Genomic DNA, 23,833 nt, shown 5'->3' on the forward strand with positions numbered 1-23,833 from the left:
GAGTTTTGGCGACTGGGGTTTCTTCCCTACTCGCTGTTCTTCATGATTTTCATACGGAATCTCTATCCTCGGTTTTTCGAGGATAGCAATCTTATGAGGAAATTCATGAAATTTGGTCATTTTTCAGCAAAAATAATGTTTATGTTAGAATGTTAGATCTAACATGTTTTCTAACACGTTTTCTAACATGGTCTAAAACACACAAAACTCATGAAATTTCATACGGAATTCAGTAAAAATAATGTTTATGTTAGCATGTTAGATCTAACATGTTTTCTAACACGTTTTCTAACATAACTATTTACAAGCGTTTTACATGGTATATGTTGCGATGGTTCATGACTCTAAACAATTTTGTAGCTTCTATTTCTTCTGTCAGTACATCGAATGTTTTAACGATACCGAAAGTTTCTTTATACTTCTTCTTGACATCAGATAGAAGGAAATCTTCTGCAGTTGGATAGTTTTTGTTCAGAAATGCTAACATGTCCATTTTATCTTCTGCTGGCTTTTCTGCTTCTTTCTTTAAGTCTGCATAGTCGTTTCTCATACGTTCTATCTCTTTGACGGAGTAGTTATATTTCCTCATTGCTGCTTTACATTTAGAACATTGCGGGTTCATTTTTGCGTTATATTCTGAAACCTTACCTGCTAAAACAACTAAGGCGTCAATGGTTTTCTTTAACTCAAACATAGCGGGTCTTATTTGTTCGTTCCATACTTTGCCTCTTCTATCTTTATCTCTTATCTGCCATACACATTCAGCAACTAACGAAACAAAGTTGTCGTAGGTCTTAAACTCCCCAGATTTATATATGTCAGAGATGTTCTTATATACCATGTCGCAATCTTTGTCCATAACCTTATGGTTGCAATGAAATCCTAGAAACTCATAGTTTACCTTTCGTATGAACTTCTTTATTTCTACTGAGTCAGTTGCTTTGACTTCTATTTCGTCAAATTCGGGAATAGTGAGTTTTTGCTGCTGAATTTCAGGCAATTTGGGTAAATGGTCGATGAGGTCCTGCATTTCATAAAGATACTGTTCATTTGTTTCATCTTTCGCACTACAGTCTAAATTATTTGTTAAAAGTTCTTGCTTTATCTTCTGGATTTTTGTTTCAAAAGTATATGAAGAAGGAATGAAGCTTTTCATCTCTACTAACATTGAAGTTGGGTTCATAACTAAAGAGTTTGGTGCTGTTGTTGCTAACATGTTCTTACAATAAAAATAAAAAATATTTTTTTTAAAAAACTAACTTTATTTTTTATTTCGGGAAAATTCATGAGTTTTGGTTGAAAAATACGGTGGAGCCAAAAGTGGCTCGACCTCAAAACAAGCATTTTGTGAAGAATATACCAACCGCCGGAATTCCGACGGTTGCTTTTTATACAAAATTCAACGGGTGACAAAACATATACGATGAAACCTTGACAAAACATGTACGATGAAACCTTGACAAAACATGTACGATGAAACCTTGACAAAAACATATACGAAGAAGAAGTCATGAAAATTCAAGAGGGTAGAAAACAGGTTAGAAAACAGGTTAGATCTAACCTTCTACCCTAAAATATATTTTTGTCTGATTTACGCTCATTGACGATGAAGAAGTCATGAAATTTCAAGAGTTTTCTACGATGTTAGAAAACGTGTTAGAAAACGTGTTAGATCTAACATTCTAACATAAACTTTATTTTTGGTGTAAATTTCATGAGTTTTCTACGATGTTAGAAAACGTGTTAGAAAACGTGTTAGATCTAACATTCTAACATAAACTTTATTTTTTGCCGAATTCAATAAAAATAAATGGTTCATTTACTCACAATATTTTTGTACAAAACGACCCCAAACTTTTAACTTCTTTTCTGCAGCTTCAAATGCTATCTTAGCGAGTTCATATTCTCTAAATTCTCTCTTTAAATCTTCTTGTTCCCATTGGTCTAGTTCGTATGGCGAGTCTCTATAACCAGAACATATGTTATGTTCATGTTCTATTTGTTTAAGCACATTTTTTCTAACTTCTTGTTCGAACAAAGGTTTTGCATTCTCTACTGTATCTTCAAGTTCTTCTTCATCTAATTTCTCATGAACTTTCTTGTCTATGGAGTCCAGAATTTTTCCAACTGCTATACAATATTTTGGAGAAGCCCACATTGCTATATAGTTTACGAGTCTTGGGTCTACATACGTTCCTCTAACCTGTTTGATTTCATCAGGAATTCCTGCATGAACTGTGTATAAAAAGCAACCCGCCGTTTTCCGCGGGTTGGTATATTCTTCACAAAATGTTTGTTTTGAGGTCGAGCCACTTTTGGCTCCACCGTATTCTTTCAACCAAAATATATTTTTGCTGAAAAATGACCAAATTTCATGAAAATTCAAGAGGGTAGAAAACAGGTTAGAAAACAGGTTAGATCTAACCTTCTACCCTAAAAGTATTTTTACTGAATTTAGCAACAACTTTCTCTCAATTGGAGCTGTGGCATACTCTTTGCGTAAGCGGTTCAGACCTTCTTCGAACTCTTGGTCTCTCTTCGATTTGGATTGAGGTGGAAATTGGTAGTAATTTGGATTGAGATTGGACTTGCTGGAACTGAGGTGCAGGGGCTGGTGCTTTAGGTTCCTCTGGTTTGGGAATGGGCTCGGTTGGTGGGACGTCGGACATTCGTTTGTGGCTTAACCGTCGGACCACAACGATAAAAATCTCTGCTCCTAGCAGTACTGCTACTGACAGTAGCAGTACTTTTACTGACAGTAGCAGTACTTTTTCTGACAGTAGCAGTACTTTTACTGACAGTAGCAGTACTTTTTCTGACAGTAGCAGTACTTTTACTGACAGTAGCAGTACTTTTACTGACAGTAGCAGTACTTTATCGTCGAAAACCCTCTCAAATTTTCCTTTTTACTGCAACTAGCAGTACTTTTACTGTCAGTAGCAGTACTTTTACTGACAGTAGCAGTACTTTTTCTGACAGTAGCAGTACTTTTTCTGACAGTAGCAGTACTTTTTCTGACAGTAGCAGTACTTTTACTGACAGTAGCAATGGTCGAGGTCGAACCTACCGACGAGGCAATTTACCTAATTGAAATTAACGAGCTTGTTAAAGACTACTTGCGCAAGGTCATGAAGCCCAAGGTCAAGTTCACCACTATTTCTGGAAGGGCTGCCTTGACTCTCGAGATTTCGACTGGAATTCCAATTGAGGTACCAGAAAACACTCCTGTAGACGACATAAAGCAAGCAAAGAAGGAAGCTCTTGTTAAGTTCCTAAACAAACGTCCTTGGATACAACTTCCAAACAGAGAGAGTCCAATTCCACGAATTATACAAATTCTCAAGGGTCTCCTTCACTTCTCGGGTCAACCATTCTACATAACTACAGAAGGCGGCATCCAACCAGTTCAGTAAACCTTAACGTTTAACTCACTTTTTTATGTTTTTTGTGAAAGTGTCAAAAATAAATTGTTTTCATGAAAATTCAAGAGGGTAGAAAAGAGGTGAAAAAACGGGTGACATCTCACCTCTTCACCTAAACTTTATTTTTATTGAATTTAGCAACAAAATGAACGAGGTCAGGATGTATGTTGCTGAATTCATTCATAACACCCTTTGTAAGCTCATAAAATGTTTGTTTTGAGGTCGAGCTACTTTTGTTCTTTGTTTTTCAACCTGAAGCATTTAATATATGTAAAAATATATGGTTTTAAAAATGTTTTAAAATGGTATGCCATATAGCTTCTTGAATTTGTTAAGATATAGTCTAACGTATTTTCCATCTGTATCTCTAGCGTTTACATAAGCATAGCCCGCCTTAGTAAAACATACTTGTAATTTCCTATAGTTTACGCCGGTATAAAAGTAGAAAGAGTCTTGTTCTTCGCTATAGTAGTAAAACTCAAACGTATGCTCGCCATAGTCTGTAATTTCAATTGCTTCATCTTCTAGTTCGTCGACAAATTCGAATACAATATCTCGAAATTTGCTTTTGTTCTTATTGTTTTCAGAACGAGTAACCCAACGTAAATTTTCAAGTCTATTGTCATTTCTTATATGGTTTATGTGGTCTACAAAAGGTAGATTGTTAGGGTTCGGTATAAAATGAGTTGCAATGACAACATGTTTAAGATAGCGTTTCCCACCCATCTTCATAGTAGTATATCCGTCATTTCGCTCCCATTCGCTTAAAACTCTTTTTGTCTTTTTGTTTCTGACTTCAAATGACTCACAACAGTGAATTTCATATTTCTCATCTAACAAACAAGTTTTCCAACAGTCTGCTCCAACAAACTCAGCGTACATTTCAAATAAAATAAAAAAATATATTTTTTAAAAAAATATACTATTTTAAAAATGTTTTTCTTTACTTTACATAACCTCCTGCTACCAGAAGTCTTTGACGCCAACCCATACCAGCTAATGAAGGCTGACTTGGTTTAGTTTGGAAACTAAACTTTGGTTTTGGTTTATCTTCAGTTTTTGGTTTCTCTTCTTCTATCGGTTTTTCGTCACTTTTCGGTTCCTCTGACTTTACCTCACCTGCAGGTATGGTTGTGTCGTCAACATCTTCATAAATATCATATGCCATTTGTTTTTGTTTTCCTTTCAACTTTTTGTGTTTGTTGTAAAGTTTAGAATATTTCGACTCTAAGTCAATGAGATGTTCTATAATGAACTGTTTGTCAGTGAAGTAAACTTTTCCATCTGTTGTCTCGAAAGCTCCTTCAGACTTCAATATTTTATTTGTGAGAGTCTGTTTCTTTTTTGAGATACTTGCCGTTCCATTTCTATGAAAAGTGACTTTATAGTTAGGGTTTGTATTTCCAGACCTTGCACCTTCTATTATTGAATTTTTCTCTTCATCTGTAAGTTCTTTGACAGGTTTTGACAATGGTTCTGAACTTTTTGTTTGTGGTGTCAAATCTACCGTTTCAACTTCTTCGGTCATTTCATCTCAGTAAAAAATTTAGTTTGGTTTGTTTTCAACTGGTTGTTGTTGTTTTTTAAGTCGGTCTAAAACTTCCTGAGGTATAGGAAGAACTTGACAAACACGTTGTGTAACTGCTGGAAGTCGACAAATCCATCTTGAACCCATTTGTCTCAAAGCTGTATTGTTCATTTCATCTCAGTAAAAAATTTTACATTCCCCACGTTTGAGGTGGTTGCGGTTGGTTATTGTTTACCCACTGTTGTGCATGGTTATATCCTCTGTTAAAGAATCTTTCACCTTGGTCCATATAGTGTCCTGCTTGGTTATAGTAGTCATTTGCTTTGTTATAATAGTTTCCTGCTTGTTTTCCTACATTATCCATCCATCCTTGAACTTTTCCTCTTGTTTCAGGATTTGGAATAAGATTTGTTGCATCTCGTGCTACATCCCAACCTTTCTGTACAGTTTGTATAATAGGTTGTGCTTTCTCTTTAAGTATACCTAATGTACTCAAAATCTTCCTTCCAACTCCAAATACACCTCTGGCTATTGTTCCCACTGCGGGCAAAAATCTGGATGCAACTCCTGCTAATGCGCCAAATAAACCCATTTCTTACAGGGTAAAAAATGACGAATCCAAACAAGGACCCCTATGTTTCTAAGGCAACAAAGAAAGCACTCATGGTAAAAATCTTTAGTTCAACACCAAATGCTTGGTTTATGGATATCTTGGAAAACATTCCGAGAGTTAGAACAGATGGACCACCATACTGGCTAATATTTGTCGGTCAAAACACAAGATACTGTGAAGCCATACCATTACAGTCTAAAAATATTTTAGATGTCTTAGCAGCTTTGACAATATTCGTTGACAAATACCATCCAACAAAACTGACATCTGACTGTGAAAGTTCTTTCAAATCAGATGATGTAAAAAACTATCTGCGTTCAAAAAATGTAAACCAATATTTCATTGTCGACCAAAACCATTCTGCTCTTGGTGTCATTGACAGTTGTATAAAAATCTTAAGAGACTTAAACCAACCACAAGGTGGTGAGGTAGATGAAATGTCATATGACGACAAGTACAGACACTTCTCCATGGCAAAGATGAGACAAGTTTTAAATATTTACAATAACCGTAAACAAAAAGGTTTGGGAAACCACTCCCCCGAAGAAATGAAAAACAACCCTGACTTAGAGAAAGACTATATATTTAATAATTTAGTCAAAAGAGACAAACAAGAAAGAATGCCGGGCTTCAAACTTAAGAAAGGCGACAAAGTAAAAATAGAAATACCTAAACGCGACCCATATGAAAATACTATTGACTATGACAACAATGGGAACCCGACAGGTACTCACCTTCGTGTTCGTAAAAATAGAAGAAAGTATACAAGAGAATATTATGAAGTTTTAGGCAAACATGGCAAAATGTACAGACTGCAAGCAGAAGATAAAACTACTATTGTCAGACCTCGTTTCAAACTTGTCAAAGTTCAAGGTGGTATACTTTCAAAGACAGTTCCTAACAAATATAAGACAACTCCTGACGAATATGCTAAAGAAGTTGAAAATGACGACTAAGCAATTCTATACCATGCGAATACAGTCACAAATGGTGGCATATAATCTTCACCCAAGCCTGTTGGATTTGTTGTGAAAGTATGTGAATGATTTCCTCCTGGTTCAGTTGGTCGAAAAGTCTTTTTTGCCGAATGGTTATAATCTGGAGATAAAACGTCATTGCCAGCATAATATTCTGAGTTGTATAATGGATGGTCTCTTAATGAGTGACTATGGTCACCAGAAAAGTTTGTAGTTCCTGTATGAGTGTGCGGTGGAAGGTTTGCTTCTTTAATTTTCTTCGAACCTCCTGTTTCCTTTGAAGAGTTTGCACAATACAAAAACCTGTCAACTATTTGTTCCCATGCACCAACACCAAACATTACTTGAGGACCTCTTGCATCCATAGATGTATAAATAGAACCTACTGGGTTCATTAAATCAAACATATGAGATATTATAGGATTGTCTCTTTTGAACTTAAAATATAGTGCAACTATTTCAGGTTTCTTCTGGTTTGTGTAAGAATATTTTTTATAATATAATCTTATGTTTTCAGGGTAGGTAAAATCTTGACTATAATATTTATTTCTGTCATCTATATAATAATATACTATTCTCGTTTTTTCTATTGCATTATATCTTTTATATCTATAATAATCTAAATATAATGTTTGCTTTTGTTCATCTGCATGTAGTGTTCCTTCGTCATCTACATAGTCATAATAATATGGTGCTGGAGCTGGGTCAGGCAATGTCATATCTGTCATTTCATAAACTCTTAAATATTTCTTTTGTTCGTCTCCATATAAGTTTAAGTAGCAATTGTTGTCTAATGGAACTTTAACTTGTGTACCATCATTCTTTATATAGCTTACATACATTTCATTGTTATTTTTCGGAATGAGTTTACACCGTATACCATTTTTTAAGGAATGTACAAACTGCCATCTAAAATATTTATTTTCTTCATTGAAAGAAAAGTCACCAACAATAGTTTCAATATTTTTTGTTCCTATCAAACTTTGGTATATTTCATTGACATATGTTTTATCTGCTTTCTTTTCAAGGCTAACGTTTAAGTCTGTTATTTCAGAAGATGTATGTGTATGTCCAACGGCACTTTTCCTGTTTAAGGTTTCTTGTAAGTTTGTAATATTTGCAATGGTATGTGTATGTCCAACGTCACTTTTCCTGTTTAAGGTTTCTTGTAAGTTTGTAATATTTGCAATGGTATGTGTATGTCCAACGTCACTTTTCCTGTTTAAGGTTTCTTGTAAGTTTGTAATATTTGCAATGGTATGTGTATGTCCAACGTCACTTTTCCTGTTTAAGGTTTCTTGTAAGTCTGTTATTTCAGATATAGAATGTGTATGTCCAACGGCACTTTTCCTGTTTAAGGTTTCTTGTAAGTCTGTTATTTCAGATATAGAATGTGTATGAGTCTTTTTAGAATATTCGTTTTCAGCTCTTGTCACTTCACTTGACATTTTATTGTCAACATATGTTTTGTCTGCTAGTTCAGGATGAGTATGTTCTTTTGTTGCATAAGCATTGTTAGCTCTTTCTTCTTCTTTTGCTATTGCATCGTCTACATATTCTTTGTCAGCTTTGTTGTCAACATCTGTTTTCAAAAGAAGTTCATTTATAGGTTTCTCGTTTAAAGTTCCTTTTGTTGGATTTATACAGACAGTATGGTTCTTATTGTCTTGAAACAGAAACTCATCTGTCATTGGGTTTAATGTCAGTTTTAAGTTTCCTTCTTTCAATGACTCAGATATCTTAGAATAGTTTGAAAAGTTTGTTGTGTTCTTATTTAGAGCTTGTATAATGAGTTGTCGGTTGTGTTGTATTTCTCTCATAGACGCTGTTTCATTTGACATTTTTATTCTAGATAAAATATGCTTTCAATAGAAAAAGAAAATTCAAGAGTTGCTACAACTAAACCATTAGATGAACTTTTTACGAATATCGGTCAAAAGTTTGAGACAGAGACCGTAAAGCATGAAGGCTATCGTTTTGACTACCCGTTAAGATGGTTAAGAGACCCATCTGTCACAAAAGCTATTGGCTTTCGTAGAATGAAGTTCATTTCAGAAGCCATACATGGTTTCCCATTTACAGTCGGTTTTGAAGTTCGATACTATAACAAAGAAAAACGTATGTATGAGAAATTTGAACAGGGAAAACTTTTACAAGTGAATTTGCTTGTAAACTTAGAAACAACTCTTCAAGCTTTTCAAGAAAAAATAAACGACATCTATATCGAATATGCAAACCAGTATAACATTGACGAGGGAGAGTACCATCTCGATATTATATATGACAGGAAAAATGCAACTGTTAAAATCAATAGAATAGAAGACCTTGGAGAAAACGTTTATATTTCTACAAAATATAACAACTTGGCATGGTATAGATTTATGAGGATGTTAAATCAGCCTGCAGCATATCCAGTACACCCGGACTTTTATGAAGTCGAAAACCCTAATGGAACATATGAAAATGTTTTCGACTCAGATGCTATTATAGTTCATGCTTCATTTTCTGGTGCACAAAACTCTTTTTTATGCTTGGCAAATGAGTTTTACGAAAAACCTACAAAGCTATATGAACCACCAAGTGGAAGTATTTCAGACTTTCAAGTATGGTTTACAACAGATGGAAGAAAGAGAATAATTCCATTATACCATGCGTTTTACTTAGAACTTAGTTTCATATACAACTACTATCGAACGGTAAAAATATAATTTTTTAATACGGTTGAGGTGTTGGATTTGGTTGCCAACTAGACTGTGGTGCAGGTTCAGGCTGTTGTATAACAGGAGCTTGTTCTTCTGGTTCAGGGTCTTTAGGTATAATACCAACGAACTGACCTACTCTTTTACCAATATTTTTGACTCCGTTCCAAATTCCTCTTCCGACAGATTTTATTCCATTCCATATACCTCTTCCAACATTTCGAAAGAAGTTTCCTATTCTTCCAAAGAAACCCATTTTACTATATGTAAAAATCTAATGTCCGCCTAGTCTCTTACGTTTCCTTCTGAGTTCCATAGCATTTTTTAACTGGAGCTCATACATTCTATTTCTCCTCTGGTAGAAAACATATTCTGGGTCAACTCCTGTGTTCGCGTCATCTGCATAAAGTTGTTTATATCCCACTTCAGGGTTTGTATAAAACTCTTTCCATCTCATATTTGCATACCATGGTGGCAAACCTAACGCAGCGTCATTTGACATGGCAGTTTGCATTTGTACATCTGTTGGCACTTGACCATAGTTTGCCATTGCAGTTTGTATTCTAACTTCATTTGGAATATTCTCTGGGTTTGGTTGTCCAGGTTGCTGTGCATTCGCTAAGTTCTGTGCGTCCATTTAATATTAGATAAAAATATCTCTTACGAGTACATATACTGAACATTTGCAGGCATTGGTTCATCTTCATATTCTCTGTACTTTTCTGCCACGTCAAATAAATAAATGACACAATGGAAAAAACCTAAAACAAGTAGTCCTATTTCAAACCACATTTACTTACTAGTAAAATTTCTTTGTTATGACACTTTCTCCAGTTTATAGGACCTCTCTCATATTCTATCTTGTCATATATAAACTCATAGTCATGTATGTCCTCTAACCATCTCATAACGGTTTCCAAACCACTTTTATCGGATGTAAAGTAAAAGCATGGATGGTTATGTAAAACGTCTAAAGTTTCTAAAGAGTCTCTCAAAGTCCAGTCTACTTGGTATTGAAAATCCCATGTGTTATAGAACGGCGGGTCCACTATAAAGAAAACATTTTCCTTGTCTTTATATTTTTCATACAAATCTGTCCAATGACATCTCACAAACTCTATACCCTCAATATATTTTTCTATGTCCTCTTTGAAAACATTTGTATAGTTAAGATATAAAACTTTTGACATAAGTGTTTCAATGTCATGAACTCTTATAGAACCACTATATAATAGTCTAGCAGATATACTATCCCAGTCTATATATTCTGCTTTTTTCAAAACCTCTCTCACAATATTTTTGTTATCTAATGGTATACGTTCCATCTTACCTATAGGTATCTTTTCTTTTAACTCTTTCAATATATTGTTTGTATCTGGTATATGTTTGAGACGGTCCATATAGTTGTCGAAGTCATTGCATATAATCTTTGAGTCTGGGAATATTGTATGGCACAAATGGGATATATAGAAACTTCCACCGAACAAATCTACAAATGTTAGACCATTCGGTAGTTTCTTAAGTTCTCTCAATATAATATCTTTACATCTACTCTTATTTCCAAAGAAGGGTAACGGTGGTTTTGTAAAATTCATTTATATATAATAATAAAAATGTTTTTACCCGAAAAGTGACAGAAAAGTGACAAAACATGAAAACATATATAATTTGTGAAAAGCTACTGGAAGACCCGTATATAAGAACTTCATTTATACTAAACATCTTCAGGGCTAGAAGGCACGAAGTGCCTGGAAGCCCCACTTCCTTTTTTTTTTTTTTTTTTTTTTTCGAAAATAGATTTTTTCGGTTTTCTCTTCAAATAATTGAAAGAATGATACTATTATAGGTTTATTATATTATATAGCATATACTCATGCTATAGCCGAAAATTATAAGTTTTGAGAAGATTGAATATAACACAAATAAATTTGAATGTAAGTTAAATTGCTTGTTGTTTTTAATAGCTATTCAATGAGAAATCCAATATTGCAAAATTCAAATTGAATGATTGAAAGAACAGAAAAAGTCATTCTTTTCAATTTCGAATATGTTTCATTGTATTTATAATTATATGGCAAATACGATATTTACACTTGATTTTTGAAGGAAAATTCACAAAATTGAATAAATTCAAATAATTTTAATTCAAAAATAAACTAGTTATTTGAGTTTAATACTAATTATCTATTCAAATTACAAAGTTTGTAATTTAAAATATTTTGTGAGATCAGATTGAATTAATTCAAGGTTCTTTTCACTTAATATTAATGACCATATTACGCATTTTCGAACATTCTAAACCAAATATATAAAAATGGGAGACGAATGTTAAATTTGCTAGACATGGGGGAGTTGTCTGCAAAGTTTTAGCTCTTATCTCTAACAAAAAAATAATTTTTAAAAAAATGACCGAATACGTTTCACAGCGAGAAAAAAATAAAAGGCAAGATAGAATCTTCTAGACATAAAGAAGTTGTTTACCGAGTTTTAGCTCTTATCTCTAACAAAAAATTACTTTTTAAAAAAAAGACCGAATACGTTTCACAGCGAGAAAAAAATAAAAGGCAAGATAGAATTTTCTAGACATAAAGAAGTTGTCTGCAAAGTTTTAGCTCTTATCTCTAACAAAAAATTAATTTTTAAAAAAATGACCGAATACGTTTCACAGCGAGAAAAAAATAAAACTGTACGCTGATTTTCATTTTCATTTCCAGTCACTTTACTTATTATTTTTTCTTTTTTTCATTTTAATTATAAATTATTTCATAATACGTTTATTTACGTTACCATTTTCTTTATTCTTTTGAATTCCATACTAGACACTTATAGAATATTTTGATTGTTAACGTACTTCATTAGAATGAATCCTTACAAAGGGTATGTCGATCGAATTTATCTAATTGGTATTTCCAATCAGATTGAAGAAGGTAAAATGACATGGGAAGAAGCTTGCACCCATGTTCCCATCGCCCCAACCCTTCAATCAAATGATTTCAAATATTTAGATGTTTCAAAATCTTTTTTACAAAATCAATTTAGCTTACAGAATATCCCATTGCCTAAAGGCAAGAAAGGTCGTAGGGTCAATCCCTACGACCAAATCAAAGCTCTTGCTGTGATACATGACCACTGGGCCTTTCCCTGTGGTCAAACAAAACAATGGAAACGTTTGAAATTACAACAAATTGATGTATCTTATAGAGAAGTACGCAGATACTTCAAAGAAAATCATTTCACCAAGACGCGATTAGAGCATGCCGGGCCAGAAACAGCAGTAAGATATTGGGCTCTTTCACCCAATCTTATCTGGCACGCAGATGTTCATTATTTTAGGGGTGTTCGTGGCCAGTATATTTATGGCATAATCGACGATTTTAGCCGCAAAGTCCTAGCGTGTATACAAATACCATATATGCTGGCAGCGACGACAGCGAACGTTGCGGCTTCCGCCTTCATTGAATTTGGCGCCCCTTATTGTAGTTAGTATCTCTATCTTGGGTACGGCGGCACTGCGTTCCACCTTACCCAAGATAACGGTTTGACACTTTACGAAACCGGTAACGTATATTTTACAACACAACTATAACACCAACTTAACCTTAAATATTTACAAAACCATCTGACACATAAACGACTTCACTAACGAATTCACTACCGCCCTCACTAAATAAAAAATAACCTTATTTTTATTTTTTTTAATTTTTTATTTCATTACAAAGACATGTCCGACTACATTTACTATGACTCTTTCCCAGAACGTTTCCGTGAACTATTCAAAACTCAAGTAAAACTGAGAAACATGCATTTTAACAAAGACAGACCCATTGACGATGAAAGAAACCCTGAATATATTACAATCCCATATGACGCAAAGTTCATTGCATACATTCCTTATGGTCGCAGAGGAACGAAAACTATTTCAACAAAGAACAAAAATTATTTCTGGAGCGATGAAGAAAATTGCCTTATCTACATAAATGCATACTTAAATAAAGCTACATATTGTACAAAAGAAGGTTGGACTGGATTTGAGCTCTACATATACGACGACGATGGAAACAGACGTTGTGTATACCCATACGATAATATGTACCATTGTTTTCATCAAGCATTAAACGAATACATAGTCAGTAAGGGTCTCATTCCTGTTGAGTAGATATGCTTTATTTTTGTTCCCACATTTATATAAAAATAAATGATATCACCACCCTCACACGTATGAAAACATAGCACAAAAATAAATTTAGGTGAAGTGGTGAGATCTAACCCGATTTCTAACCCGATTTCTAACCTCATTTCTACCCTGTTGAATTCATTGCTTTATAACTCTCTTCCTTGGTTTCTTTTTAGTTGCTTTCTTCACGTCTGTCTCCAACTTGACTGTCTTTCTTCTTCGTCCATAATTATACCAATTACTTCCACCAGTCAATGGGTCAAATGGTCGTTCATAAGGGTTTCCATACATTCCATAAGGTCCGTATGGATAAACCGCTGGTGGAGAAGAAACATTTTCTTTAGTTCCATCGACTCTATTTAAATGCATTGTTTCACCTTTCATCTGGTCATTAAAGTCTTTTGCGTGTTTTGCAAACTCATCGTCCTTTCCTAAAGCATTTTCTGACTCAGTCGCAACCAAATTGGATGCTTTATTTATGAGCCCTATTTTATTTAATCTTAACTTCTTTGCAACCCAGCCTCCAATCTTTCCTTTATTTGCATCTAATGTCTTTGAAACCCTTCCTCCACTCATTTTATTTACTGCGTCATAAGCTTCAAGTGCTTTTGCTCCAAATGCTAATGCTTTTGTTCCCATTGCGCCTAAAGCTGCCCAAGCTACCATTTACCCCATATTAAAATCATCTCTCTTCAATATTATCTCATAAAAGTTCTCGTTACTGGAGAAAGTCAATGAAACATAAACATTCTCACGGGCTTCACCCTCACCGCTTTGCGGTCTATCTAACTTCTTTCTTATCTCATCTATTCGCTTCAAAATGTCTGAACAATTGCTAACATCTTCTACAACAGTTATTTCATCATGAACGACCTTTAAGAACAAGCTCATTTAATATGCAATTAAAATCATCTCAATAATGAGTCCATCCTTTCCATCTTTAGGTAGCACAACATCTTTCATTGAAGAAGGTTCGACAAGTCTTATGTTAAACTTACTGACAAAGTTTGTTATACTATAATGCTTCGGTGGCGAATACATGTAGTTTGAAAGACATAATATAGATTCTTCAGCAAATTCACTTATACTGGATTTTATAACAATGTTCTCACGAGACCAAACGCCACCAATTGACAATCTTGTAAGCAATCCTGCTGAGCCTTCAACTGTAAACGTCGATGGTAACATTCCACGAAGGTCATCTATTGACATCTTTGAGTCACTGAATTTAAATATTTTCTTAAAGCAATCGTCATTATCTAACCATGCAATAGCTTTGAAGTTTTCATTCGAATAGACATCTGCTTCATTAAATGTAAAACCTGACTTCTTTGCAGAGATGACTTTAAAATCTATTGAGTTTGTTTCAAAATTATATGCTATGGTAACTTCTGAAGGTAATGGATGTCCTTCCGCAGTCAGTTGTTCTCTCACTACCGTTTGAAGCTTTGTGTTAAAAACTTTCATGTCATCTCCTGTGTCTAGGTTCACATACACAGCAATAGGGAAACTATCTTGCTTCTTTGTTTCATCATTATATCTCAAAACATTAAAGTTCTTCAATAATATTGTTCTTCCTGCTGGAATACTTCGAACCTGTCTGATTTCAATAGCTTTCTCACCTCCTACATACTCTACCCACTGTCTTGGATATTCATAAGTATACTGACTTTCTTGAATTTTGGTTGGTTTCATCATAACGTGTTCATAGTATATCTTTATACTCTTGTCAGTTAGACTCGGTGCTATGTTCTGAATATTTCTGACTTGCATTTTTAATGGAGATAAAATGAAGCATTTAATACATGATGTAGATGAAGACATGAATGAAACTACAGACAAACTTAACTCTTCTCTTATTCTTCCTTTCAGCAAAGATTATGAATTCTGTTCAAATGGCGTTTATTTCTATTGTGGAAAGATGGGTTCAGGTAAGACATTTAACCTCATTCGTCATATACTCATAACAGAGCGTTTAGGAAACGACTCTTACTATGACCAAATCATTATATCAGCAACTTCAGACTCTATGGATTCAACAGCGAAAACATTTATGTCAAAAGTTCAAGCCTCTGTCGTTAAAGTTCCAGACAGTGAACTCATTGAATTTCTTAAACGTTACATTCGACGTAAGAGGAAATATTATGCCATCGTAGAGTTCATACAGTCAGGAATGCAAAAGACTTCTGAGAAGATGGAAAGAATTATTGACAAACACCACTTACGTCAATACTCAGGAGTTTACGATATGAAACGACTGACAAACTACATTCTATCAAAACTTTCAAAATACCCCTTCAAAAAGTATCCTTCAAACACTCTGCTCGTTTGTGACGACTTCGCCGGAAAAGGTTTAGTGTCAAAACCAGACTCACCATTAGCTAACATCATAACTAAAGTCAGACATTACCATTTAACTGTAGCAATACTTATGCAAACATGGCGTTTTCTTGCTTTAAACATAAAACGTCTCATAACTGACTTCGTTATCTTTCAAGGTTTCTCACGCTATGATATTGAACTCATTTGGAAACAGTCAGGTATAACATTACCTTTTGAAGAAATTTGGGAAGCATATAAGTCTCTCATCTCTCCTCGTTCATACCTTGAGATTCATATCATGACTAATACCATTAAAGTCAAAAATATTCCAGGAACGACCACCATTGTTTTAAAGTTTAACCTTCAATTGACTGATGGTAAACAAATTCCATGCATCTCTGTCGCCATTTCTGTTAATATTTTTGCTGTCATTCATATCATCCACTTCCCCATCCGTTAGCTTTTGAGGATATGCGTTAGAATAGCTGTTCTTAAATGAAGGCTTTTCACCTTTGAGAGCATAAACTCTATAACTTTCTGCATACTTTATGTTTGAACCTCCTGAGCCATCATTGACATAAATTTTTATAGGCTTCCACCCTTTGTTCATATTCCTGCTTCTTCCCTTTGCTCTTTTGTTCAGTAATTCTACATCTTTATACACAGCTCCTGTCTCAGTGAATTCAACAATATTTTCATTCGTTAGCTTTACATTCAAACCCTTGTCGAGTATATTGTTCATTTCATACATATAAAAGTAGGGCTGTACAAGATTTAAAAAAACATTGCCGGGTTACCGTAGAGGCCTAAAAAAATCGCGCCTCGGCGGCAAGCCGCCTCGGCATTAAGAATGCGCATCTAAATTTTTATATGTCCTTCTTTCTTTTATTTTTCCCTTCCCTTTCTTTTCTTTTTCTTTTTTTTCCCTCCTCTTGCTCTCATTTACCTTTTTTTTCCTTTTCTCATCATTTTTCAAAATTTTAAATTTTTATCAAAAATCTTGCCTATAAAAGCAGACTATGGAACCTTTTAATGCCTCTTAATCAATATTATACAGCATAAAAGATAAAATGAAAGTAATTACGTATAAATTTATTTTATTATTATTTATTAATTCTTTAGCATGTATTGTTTAATATTAACTTTTCTGTACATTAAATATGATATCTCCAAAGTATGAATGCCTTGTAACGAAACGAAAACTTAATTTTATGTTGAATATTTGTCACAAACATTAGATTATTAAAATATATGTTGGATATCCCTTAGTATGAGACTTCATGACTCTTGTAGTCTAACGTGAGCTTTGGATTGCAAGCTCTGTGGTTAACGAACATAAATTAATTGTAAAGTTTTCAAAATTTTTCATCGTTTCTATCAGCATCTATTTTTCCTTTAAAATAATATATTTGTATGAATACAATATTTAGTAATTTTTTTATTTCCCATAATTTCATTCAAAATTTCAGAAAAAATTAATTTCTATTCAATATTATTTCAGCTTCAAAACACTTCATTCTTATAGATGTTGATTCACTAAAGTGTGATACTCAATGTCTTATTTCAATGAAAATTGTTCTGCAAATTTATTTCACTTTTGACCTCACTTTTTCCGTAATTCAATTTTTTACTTTTAATATTTTAGATCTTCATAATATCATTTGAAAAATTAACCATATAAAAAAATCAAGTTAACAATTCACTTTTTCCGTAATTCAAAAATCAAAAATATAAATAATATATCTTTTTATCAAATATTATTATTATATTCTATGAAAAATGAGGTCCGGAAATTTTGCGGATTCCCGTAACTCAATTTTACGGAAAAAGTGCAGTAAACTATTCAAAATACGGAAAAATTGGTGTAAACTAATGATTTTACGGTAAAATCACGGAAAGTCCCGGAAGAATATATGTGCCTATATGAAATTATACAAAAATGAATCAAACGCATTTTAAAAGATTGTTCTTGTATTATAAATGCTATTCGCAGATTTATTAGTTGAAGAAAATTACCAAATTTTTGCCGATTTACAAAAAATGATTTACAAAGCATATTTTTATAAGGCTTTAAAAATCTTTAAAATGTGACCGGTGACGGAAATCCATGGTAACCAACCGCGGTTCCCGTTTGGAATGCCATATATAAAAGGTTTTTATTCTATATGAAATGAGAAGCAAATCCATCTTAGCTGGTGCCGTTAATGTTCCAATTGAACCAACATCAAATGTTGACTCACGAACGACAAACAATATTGTCATAAAGAACTATAGTTCGGAGTGTTTGAAAGAAAAAGAACCAGATCTTAAGTCGGGACCTTCGGTCTTGGCGCATGGCGCCGTGAATTTAAACACAGCTTCAAACGCTAACGCTACATCAGATGTTAAGTTAGAGTATCCACCACTGGACCAAGTTCTTTCAAGAGAAGCCAACGACAACCCTTACACAAATGTTCAAACAAATCCTTCAGATAACGTAGACCATTACCTTCTTCAGTTATACCAAACAATTTTACTCAAAGACGATAAGAAGCTTTTGGTAAATCTTATAAGCAAGAACCAAATAATTCTAACAAAGGAGGACCTTGAAAATGTTATATCACGAATAACAGGAAAGCAATGTGTCATTGACTATCTCGACCCTGAAATCGAATGCTGTGGTCAAACTCCACTATTCATGAAAATAGGTAACATCCGCATCATTGAAACACCAGGAACTACAGGAGTTGAGTTTAAGTATAAATATTCGAATGAATATACAAAACTTTCAACAGAATATAAGCTTTGTTTGAAATATGTTTTAGTAAATTAAAGCAGTCAGGACCTTCGGTCTTGGCGCTTTGCGCCGTCAGTCAAAAATTTCAAGTTAGCAATTTGTAATATCTATCCAAAACTTCTTCAACAGTATCGAACTCATCTTCATAATGCAAACCTAATCTTATTGACTTGGTGCAGTTTTCACTAACACAATATTTTTCTGTTCTCTTGACTGACATAACTAACTCATTTGTTTCATCAAACAGCAACAACCAAAGTTCATGACCTAATACATAACATTCATACTTTATATTTTTAGCTCTGAGTTCTCTTGTAAGCTGTTGCATTTAATATTTTCTAAAAAGTCAACTTCAACAGTCATTCGCACTGGTGCCTTCAGTTCTACAGGCTCTCCTTGAAAGTCAACAAGTCTGAATTGCATGTCTTTCAAATTATGAGGACTAATGCGAACCCATTTACCTAAATGAGTTGCTATGACAGGAACGTTTGGAATGAACATTGAATTGACTGCATAACAGAAGGATTTATATTCTACTGAACCTTTACTATTAACTCCTGAAATGCCTGTGACATTAGCTATTTTAGACTCAATGTACAAACAATTACCATAACATACGTATGGAACAGATTTCATCTCAATCGTTTTGTCAACACTTTTCAAAGGAAATGTCATATGGTATGCACCCAAAAGAAGTTGTACTCTATGACTCATTCGTGTTATCTTAAACTCCTTCGCATAACTGAACTTCAAAACTCCTGCAATAAGTTTAACATTCATTAAGTTTTCTTCGTTCTCCTTGTTTATTGTAGTATTTATGAGCGCATTTAACACTCCAGCTAATGTTTCCATCTTATATTCTACATTATTGTGAAATCTTATTTCGTGCTTCTTTCCATCTATTTCAAACTCCATGAAATCTGTTTCGTCAGTTATAACGAATGAAGCAATAGTATTAAAGTCAACCATTCTGAATGCAAGCGCCTCATTCTGAAGACCTAAGTTTGTTTGTAGCTTTACTGTCCCGTATTCGTTTGGGTCTGTACTTTGCAAATAGAACAACATTTTATTCTCATTAAAATATGACTATTGCTGCATATGCGTATGAAACAAATGAAGCAAGAAGAGCACATGAACTAGTAAACGAAAACTCAACTTTAACCATTGAAGGCAATGATTTAGTCATTGACGATGGAAAAACTAAAAAAGTCATTGATTTCGATACTTTTAACACTTATGACCCATTCATTACAACAAGCAAGGTTCCCATCATAAATGATGGAACGGTGCAATATATAAATTCTACAGTAGATGCCTCATTAGTGAAAGTACTGAATGTTCTCATTGAATTGTTAAAGAGCTTTCGATTTGACGACAACATTAAATGCCTAAAGAATTTAGTCATGAATGAGAAACAAATTCTCGGCGTTGCTGGTAGCAGTAATGATGTACACCTTATGACATTAGAATATTATAACGAACATAAAGATGAACTGAAAGGAGAGAAGGGTGACACCGGACCACAAGGAATACAAGGAATACAAGGAATACAAGGACCTCAAGGCGAAAACGGTTTGGATGGAAAGGATGGAAAGGATGGAAAGGATGGAAAAACTGCTAAATCATGGATATGGGACCTTATAAATACTGGTTTAACAGCTGCTTCATATGGAGTTCTTCAATACCAAATCGGAAAGATATGGGCAGTACTTGGTGAAGAAGCTTTAGATGACGTTAAAAATGCTTTGAACTTCATTTCAAATGGTTCGGATACTATTAAAACTTTATCTGGTTGGATGCAAGAAACAAGGAGTCAAATAGATACTGTAAGACGTATAGCAAACAATGCACGTACGGGATTGGATACTTTACGAGAAGCACAAAATACACTAAAGGAAGCAAATGATATTCTTGGCTCAGTATCAGACATGCATGAAGATTGGCTTAAAGGTATTGACAAATCTTTTAAAAAATCACAGTCAGTCTATTGCTGACTACAAGAAAAGTATAGATTTTTTACATAGTGCTATGGACGTACATGATGGAAGCATAAGGAACTTACTTAATGCTAACAATAACTTACCAGGAACTATTAAAGCATTTATAAAGTCCTTTGTAAAACCTGGTGCTCTAACATTTAGGTCTTTGAGAGCAAGAGCATTGAAGTCAAGAGATGCAGAAACTCCAGAAGAACCACCAAAACCAACAGCTAATGAAATATTGTTCGAATATTTTCCAAGGTACTCTGTTCTCATTGCATACATTCAAGAAATACTTAAGAAAGCAGACTTGACTTTAGGAGATGATGAAAGTTCTGTATATCTTTCGTTCCAGTTTCAAATAGCAGAACTTTTGAGACAGATATGCTTAATGTATGACAACATCTCTGATTTCACAAGATATGATGACGACCATGACCCCGAACACGGTGAAGAAGAAGTTTTACAAACATCCATTAAGACAGGAAAGGTTTTAACACAAAGTCTCATTATTGACACCAAAGATGGCGAAGTGGACGTTCTTCAAGAGCTGAAGAAAAATACTTCTTCGGGAGGTGGTGGTAGGCATGAACTTGAAATAAATGAGATAGAAGAGAAATTAGCCGAAAAAGCAGATAAAGAACATAAACACAATATCTCCGATATAAATGAACTTCAAGCTACATTAAATAGTAAAGCAGATAAAAACCATGTTCATTATATAACTTCAGATGAACAGATTATAACGGACTACCATGGATATTTAACACAGGATGAAAAAGTGAAGACGGAAGATGTTAATGAAAGAAGATATAAATACATTCGTGCTAAAGGTTATGACATAAGCTGTACTGTACATTATGACACAGGTAAAGCGCTAGAAGCATTTAGTTATAACGATGAAATTTATGCCTCTACTTTCAATGTTAACGGTGTATTAGTTGAACCAAGATTTACTTTGAGAGTTAAGGCAAAAATAACTTTTGAAGATGCTATTAAAAGTAGAGCCGACAAAGATGAACTTGACGCAACGAACAAAGTTTTGAAATCTCATAAACACAATATCTCCGATATAAATGAACTTCAAGCTACATTAAATAGTAAAGCCGACAAAAATCATACACATAAATCCTTCACTACTGTTAGAGCAGACGACATAATAATGAACTATGATTTGGGTTCAAGTGCACCTTTAGAGAATCCGAGTACAAGCGTAAAAGATACTCTTAACAATTTAGATAAGAGTTGCAGGAATATCGAAGATCATGCCAGAAACTTTGAAGCATATGAACTACCATCAATGTTAGACAGTAAAGCCGACAAAAATCATACACATAAATCCTTCACTACTGTTAGAGCAGACGACATAATATTGAACTATGATTTGGGTTCAAGTGCACCTTTAGAGAATCCGAGTACAAGCGTAAAAGATACTCTTAACAATTTAGATAAGAGTTGCAGGAATATCGAAGATCATGCCAGAAACTTTGAAGCATATGAACTACCCGCAATGTTAGACAAGAAAGCAGACAAAACAGAGCTTCAAACATTAAAGACTCAGATTCTTGAAACATTATATCCTATAGGCTCTATTTATACGTCAATGAACTCAACAAATCCAGCAACAGTTCTGGGTTTTGGTACATGGCAGCAGATTGTAGACAAATTCTTATACTGTGCTAACTCTTCAAAGCAAACAGGTGGTTCAAAGAAAATTTTAGAAGCAAACCTTCCACCGCACACTCATTCAGGAACTACAAACTTTTCTGGCGACCATAGTCACTCATTAAGAGACCACCCATTATACAACTCAGACTATGAAGCTGGCCATGACGTTTTATCTCCATCTTATAACAATTCAGCAAAAAAGACTTTTCGACCAACTGAACCAGGAGGAAATCATGTCCATACTTTCACAACAAATCCAACAGGCTCGGGTGCAGATTACATGCCACCATTTGTGACTGTATTTGCATGGTACCGCGTTCAATGAACGCGCTTGAGCCTGCTTTGCGGGCTTACCGTCTTGAATAAAATCTTTAACTTTACATAAATGAGCTTGAAAGAAGTATTCGAACAACATCCATGGAGGTCATTTAAGAAATTCAATGAAGCTGCAAAGAGTTGGGGATTTACTAACAGAGCTGAAGTGAAAAGGTTCTTTGACAAAAATGTTGTACATCAAACAAAAATAAACCCTTACGACTACTTTTTACCAATTTACTCCAACACTCCTGACGCATACCAATTTGACACTCTCATTCAAAGCAGAAAAGGAGGACATAAACCATTCCTCATCTTCATTAATGTTAACACTCGTAAAGCATATGCATATCCAATGAAAAATAAAGGAACTCGTGAAGTGTTAAGAGTTTTACAAAAGTTTGTAGCAGAACATAGCCCAAGTACTTTAACATCAGACCAAGACAGTGCATATCTCAGCAATGAAATCACAGATTTTCTCATTAAGCATAACATAACTCACTACACTACTGAAGACCATAACCATAACATACTCGGCATCATAAACCGCTTCATAAGAACGCTCAGAGATTTAAATCAAGAGCGAGACTTTACCGAAGAAACAATGAAACATTTTCTCGAAGTATATAATTCCTCAACACATTCTACAACAGGACATACACCAAATTCAATGACACAACAACAAGAAGAAAAGTATATACAAAAGAAACGAAGCCAAACACAAAATATCAGAAATTCAACACAATTTACCCTCATTCCTGGTACAAAAGTTCGTGTAGTTCTTGACGACAAACCGTTGACAAAGAAACGTTTAAGGTTAAGTCGAAATTATTATATCGTAGACTCTACGCAAGGTAATGGATATCTTATAAAAGCTGCCGACGACTCTATTGCGTTTTATCCTCGTCATAAATTAGTTGAAAGTAGTAATGGCAAACTTGCTGAAACCATTGACGAAGCAAAGCGAGGAGTGGTTATTGAAATACTTGACTACAACATAAACGATGACACTTATAAAGTAAGATATGAAGGAGGTGTTGAAGATGTTATACCATCTAAGAACTTGAGAGAGTCAAAGCCAACACATCTGGGACCATTAGAGCGGGAGTACTGGAAAGACAAAAATATGCCAGAAAGAATAAGAAAATTCTTCTAAACTTTTTCATTAGATGTAAATCAGACATGAATGAGAACAGTCATGTATTATTAATGGTACCATTTATTTTAACATAAAGACGCAAAGCGGCGAGGACGAAGTCCATGACCAAAAATAATGTTTAGGGTAGATGGTTAGATCTAACCTCATTTCTACCCTCATTTTTTGTATTTGACGGGATTAATTCTTGATTTCAGGGTTTTT

At 34.2% G+C, this 23,833-nt stretch overlaps 15 protein-coding genes and 1 pseudogene across 16 annotated transcripts, besides 4 other annotated features; 5 read left to right on the plus strand and 11 right to left on the minus strand.

The window, feature by feature from the left end:
- Positions 1 to 11,027: part of a mobile genetic element that runs on past the window's edge.
- Positions 302 to 1,183, minus strand: TVAGG3_0787700 (organellar and viral DNA polymerase type B; the record flags this gene model as incomplete). The annotated part of the gene is made up of 1 exon (XM_051246668.1): positions 302 to 1,183. One exon carries the CDS (start codon positions 1,181 to 1,183, stop codon positions 302 to 304), a length of 882 nt encoding a protein of 293 aa, XP_051082143.1.
- TVAGG3_0787710 (uncharacterized protein) lies at positions 2,472 to 2,669 on the minus strand (the record flags this gene model as incomplete). The annotated part of the gene is made up of 1 exon (XM_051246669.1): positions 2,472 to 2,669. One exon carries the CDS (start codon positions 2,667 to 2,669, stop codon positions 2,472 to 2,474), a length of 198 nt encoding a protein of 65 aa, XP_051082144.1.
- On the minus strand, positions 3,720 to 4,304 carry TVAGG3_0787720 (His-Me finger endonucleases family; the record flags this gene model as incomplete). Its single annotated transcript, XM_051246670.1, has 1 exon — positions 3,720 to 4,304. The coding sequence occupies one exon, from the start codon at positions 4,302 to 4,304 to the stop codon at positions 3,720 to 3,722; it is 585 nt and encodes a 194-aa protein (XP_051082145.1).
- Positions 4,366 to 4,950, minus strand: TVAGG3_0787730 (phage tail repeat-like family; the record flags this gene model as incomplete). The annotated part of the gene is made up of 1 exon (XM_051246671.1): positions 4,366 to 4,950. The coding sequence occupies one exon, from the start codon at positions 4,948 to 4,950 to the stop codon at positions 4,366 to 4,368; it is 585 nt and encodes a 194-aa protein (XP_051082146.1).
- On the minus strand, positions 4,969 to 5,121 carry TVAGG3_0787740 (uncharacterized protein; the record flags this gene model as incomplete). The annotated part of the gene is made up of 1 exon (XM_051246672.1): positions 4,969 to 5,121. The coding sequence occupies one exon, from the start codon at positions 5,119 to 5,121 to the stop codon at positions 4,969 to 4,971; it is 153 nt and encodes a 50-aa protein (XP_051082147.1).
- TVAGG3_0787750 (uncharacterized protein) lies at positions 5,141 to 5,542 on the minus strand (the record flags this gene model as incomplete). Its single annotated transcript, XM_051246673.1, has 1 exon — positions 5,141 to 5,542. The coding sequence occupies one exon, from the start codon at positions 5,540 to 5,542 to the stop codon at positions 5,141 to 5,143; it is 402 nt and encodes a 133-aa protein (XP_051082148.1).
- Positions 6,529 to 7,382, minus strand: TVAGG3_0787760 (keratin-associated protein family; the record flags this gene model as incomplete). The annotated part of the gene is made up of 1 exon (XM_051246674.1): positions 6,529 to 7,382. A coding segment is annotated over one exon (854 nt), but the record flags the coding sequence as incomplete, so codon positions are not given.
- On the minus strand, positions 7,523 to 8,381 carry TVAGG3_0787770 (phage tail repeat-like family; the record flags this gene model as incomplete). The annotated part of the gene is made up of 1 exon (XM_051246675.1): positions 7,523 to 8,381. A coding segment is annotated over one exon (859 nt), but the record flags the coding sequence as incomplete, so codon positions are not given.
- On the plus strand, positions 8,661 to 9,248 carry TVAGG3_0787780 (uncharacterized protein; the record flags this gene model as incomplete). Its single annotated transcript, XM_051246676.1, has 1 exon — positions 8,661 to 9,248. The coding sequence occupies one exon, from the start codon at positions 8,661 to 8,663 to the stop codon at positions 9,246 to 9,248; it is 588 nt and encodes a 195-aa protein (XP_051082151.1).
- Positions 9,253 to 9,495, minus strand: TVAGG3_0787790 (serine threonine-protein phosphatase family; the record flags this gene model as incomplete). The annotated part of the gene is made up of 1 exon (XM_051246677.1): positions 9,253 to 9,495. One exon carries the CDS (start codon positions 9,493 to 9,495, stop codon positions 9,253 to 9,255), a length of 243 nt encoding a protein of 80 aa, XP_051082152.1.
- Positions 9,514 to 9,753, minus strand: TVAGG3_0787800 (uncharacterized protein; the record flags this gene model as incomplete). Its single annotated transcript, XM_051246678.1, has 1 exon — positions 9,514 to 9,753. One exon carries the CDS (start codon positions 9,751 to 9,753, stop codon positions 9,514 to 9,516), a length of 240 nt encoding a protein of 79 aa, XP_051082153.1.
- Positions 11,028 to 11,857: a mobile genetic element.
- Positions 11,858 to 12,717: 860 nt separating this feature from the next.
- Positions 12,718 to 23,833: part of a mobile genetic element that runs on past the window's edge.
- Positions 16,494 to 16,686: a mobile genetic element.
- Positions 17,906 to 18,547, plus strand: TVAGG3_0787840 (uncharacterized protein; the record flags this gene model as incomplete). The annotated part of the gene is made up of 1 exon (XM_051246679.1): positions 17,906 to 18,547. One exon carries the CDS (start codon positions 17,906 to 17,908, stop codon positions 18,545 to 18,547), a length of 642 nt encoding a protein of 213 aa, XP_051082154.1.
- Positions 18,800 to 19,576, minus strand: TVAGG3_0787850 (uncharacterized protein; the record flags this gene model as incomplete). The annotated part of the gene is made up of 1 exon (XM_051246680.1): positions 18,800 to 19,576. One exon carries the CDS (start codon positions 19,574 to 19,576, stop codon positions 18,800 to 18,802), a length of 777 nt encoding a protein of 258 aa, XP_051082155.1.
- Positions 19,594 to 21,022, plus strand: TVAGG3_0787860 (annotated as a pseudogene). Its single transcript has one exon. A coding segment is annotated over exon 1 (1,429 nt).
- Positions 21,482 to 22,483, plus strand: TVAGG3_0787870 (keratin-associated protein family; the record flags this gene model as incomplete). The annotated part of the gene is made up of 1 exon (XM_051246681.1): positions 21,482 to 22,483. A coding segment is annotated over one exon (1,002 nt), but the record flags the coding sequence as incomplete, so codon positions are not given.
- TVAGG3_0787880 (integrase core domain containing protein family) lies at positions 22,829 to 23,629 on the plus strand (the record flags this gene model as incomplete). The annotated part of the gene is made up of 1 exon (XM_051246682.1): positions 22,829 to 23,629. One exon carries the CDS (start codon positions 22,829 to 22,831, stop codon positions 23,627 to 23,629), a length of 801 nt encoding a protein of 266 aa, XP_051082157.1.

Source organism: Trichomonas vaginalis, chromosome VI, assembly GCF_026262505.1.
Source record: "Trichomonas vaginalis G3 chromosome VI, whole genome shotgun sequence".
In the NCBI taxonomy this organism is placed as follows: Eukaryota; Parabasalia; order Trichomonadida; family Trichomonadidae; genus Trichomonas; species Trichomonas vaginalis.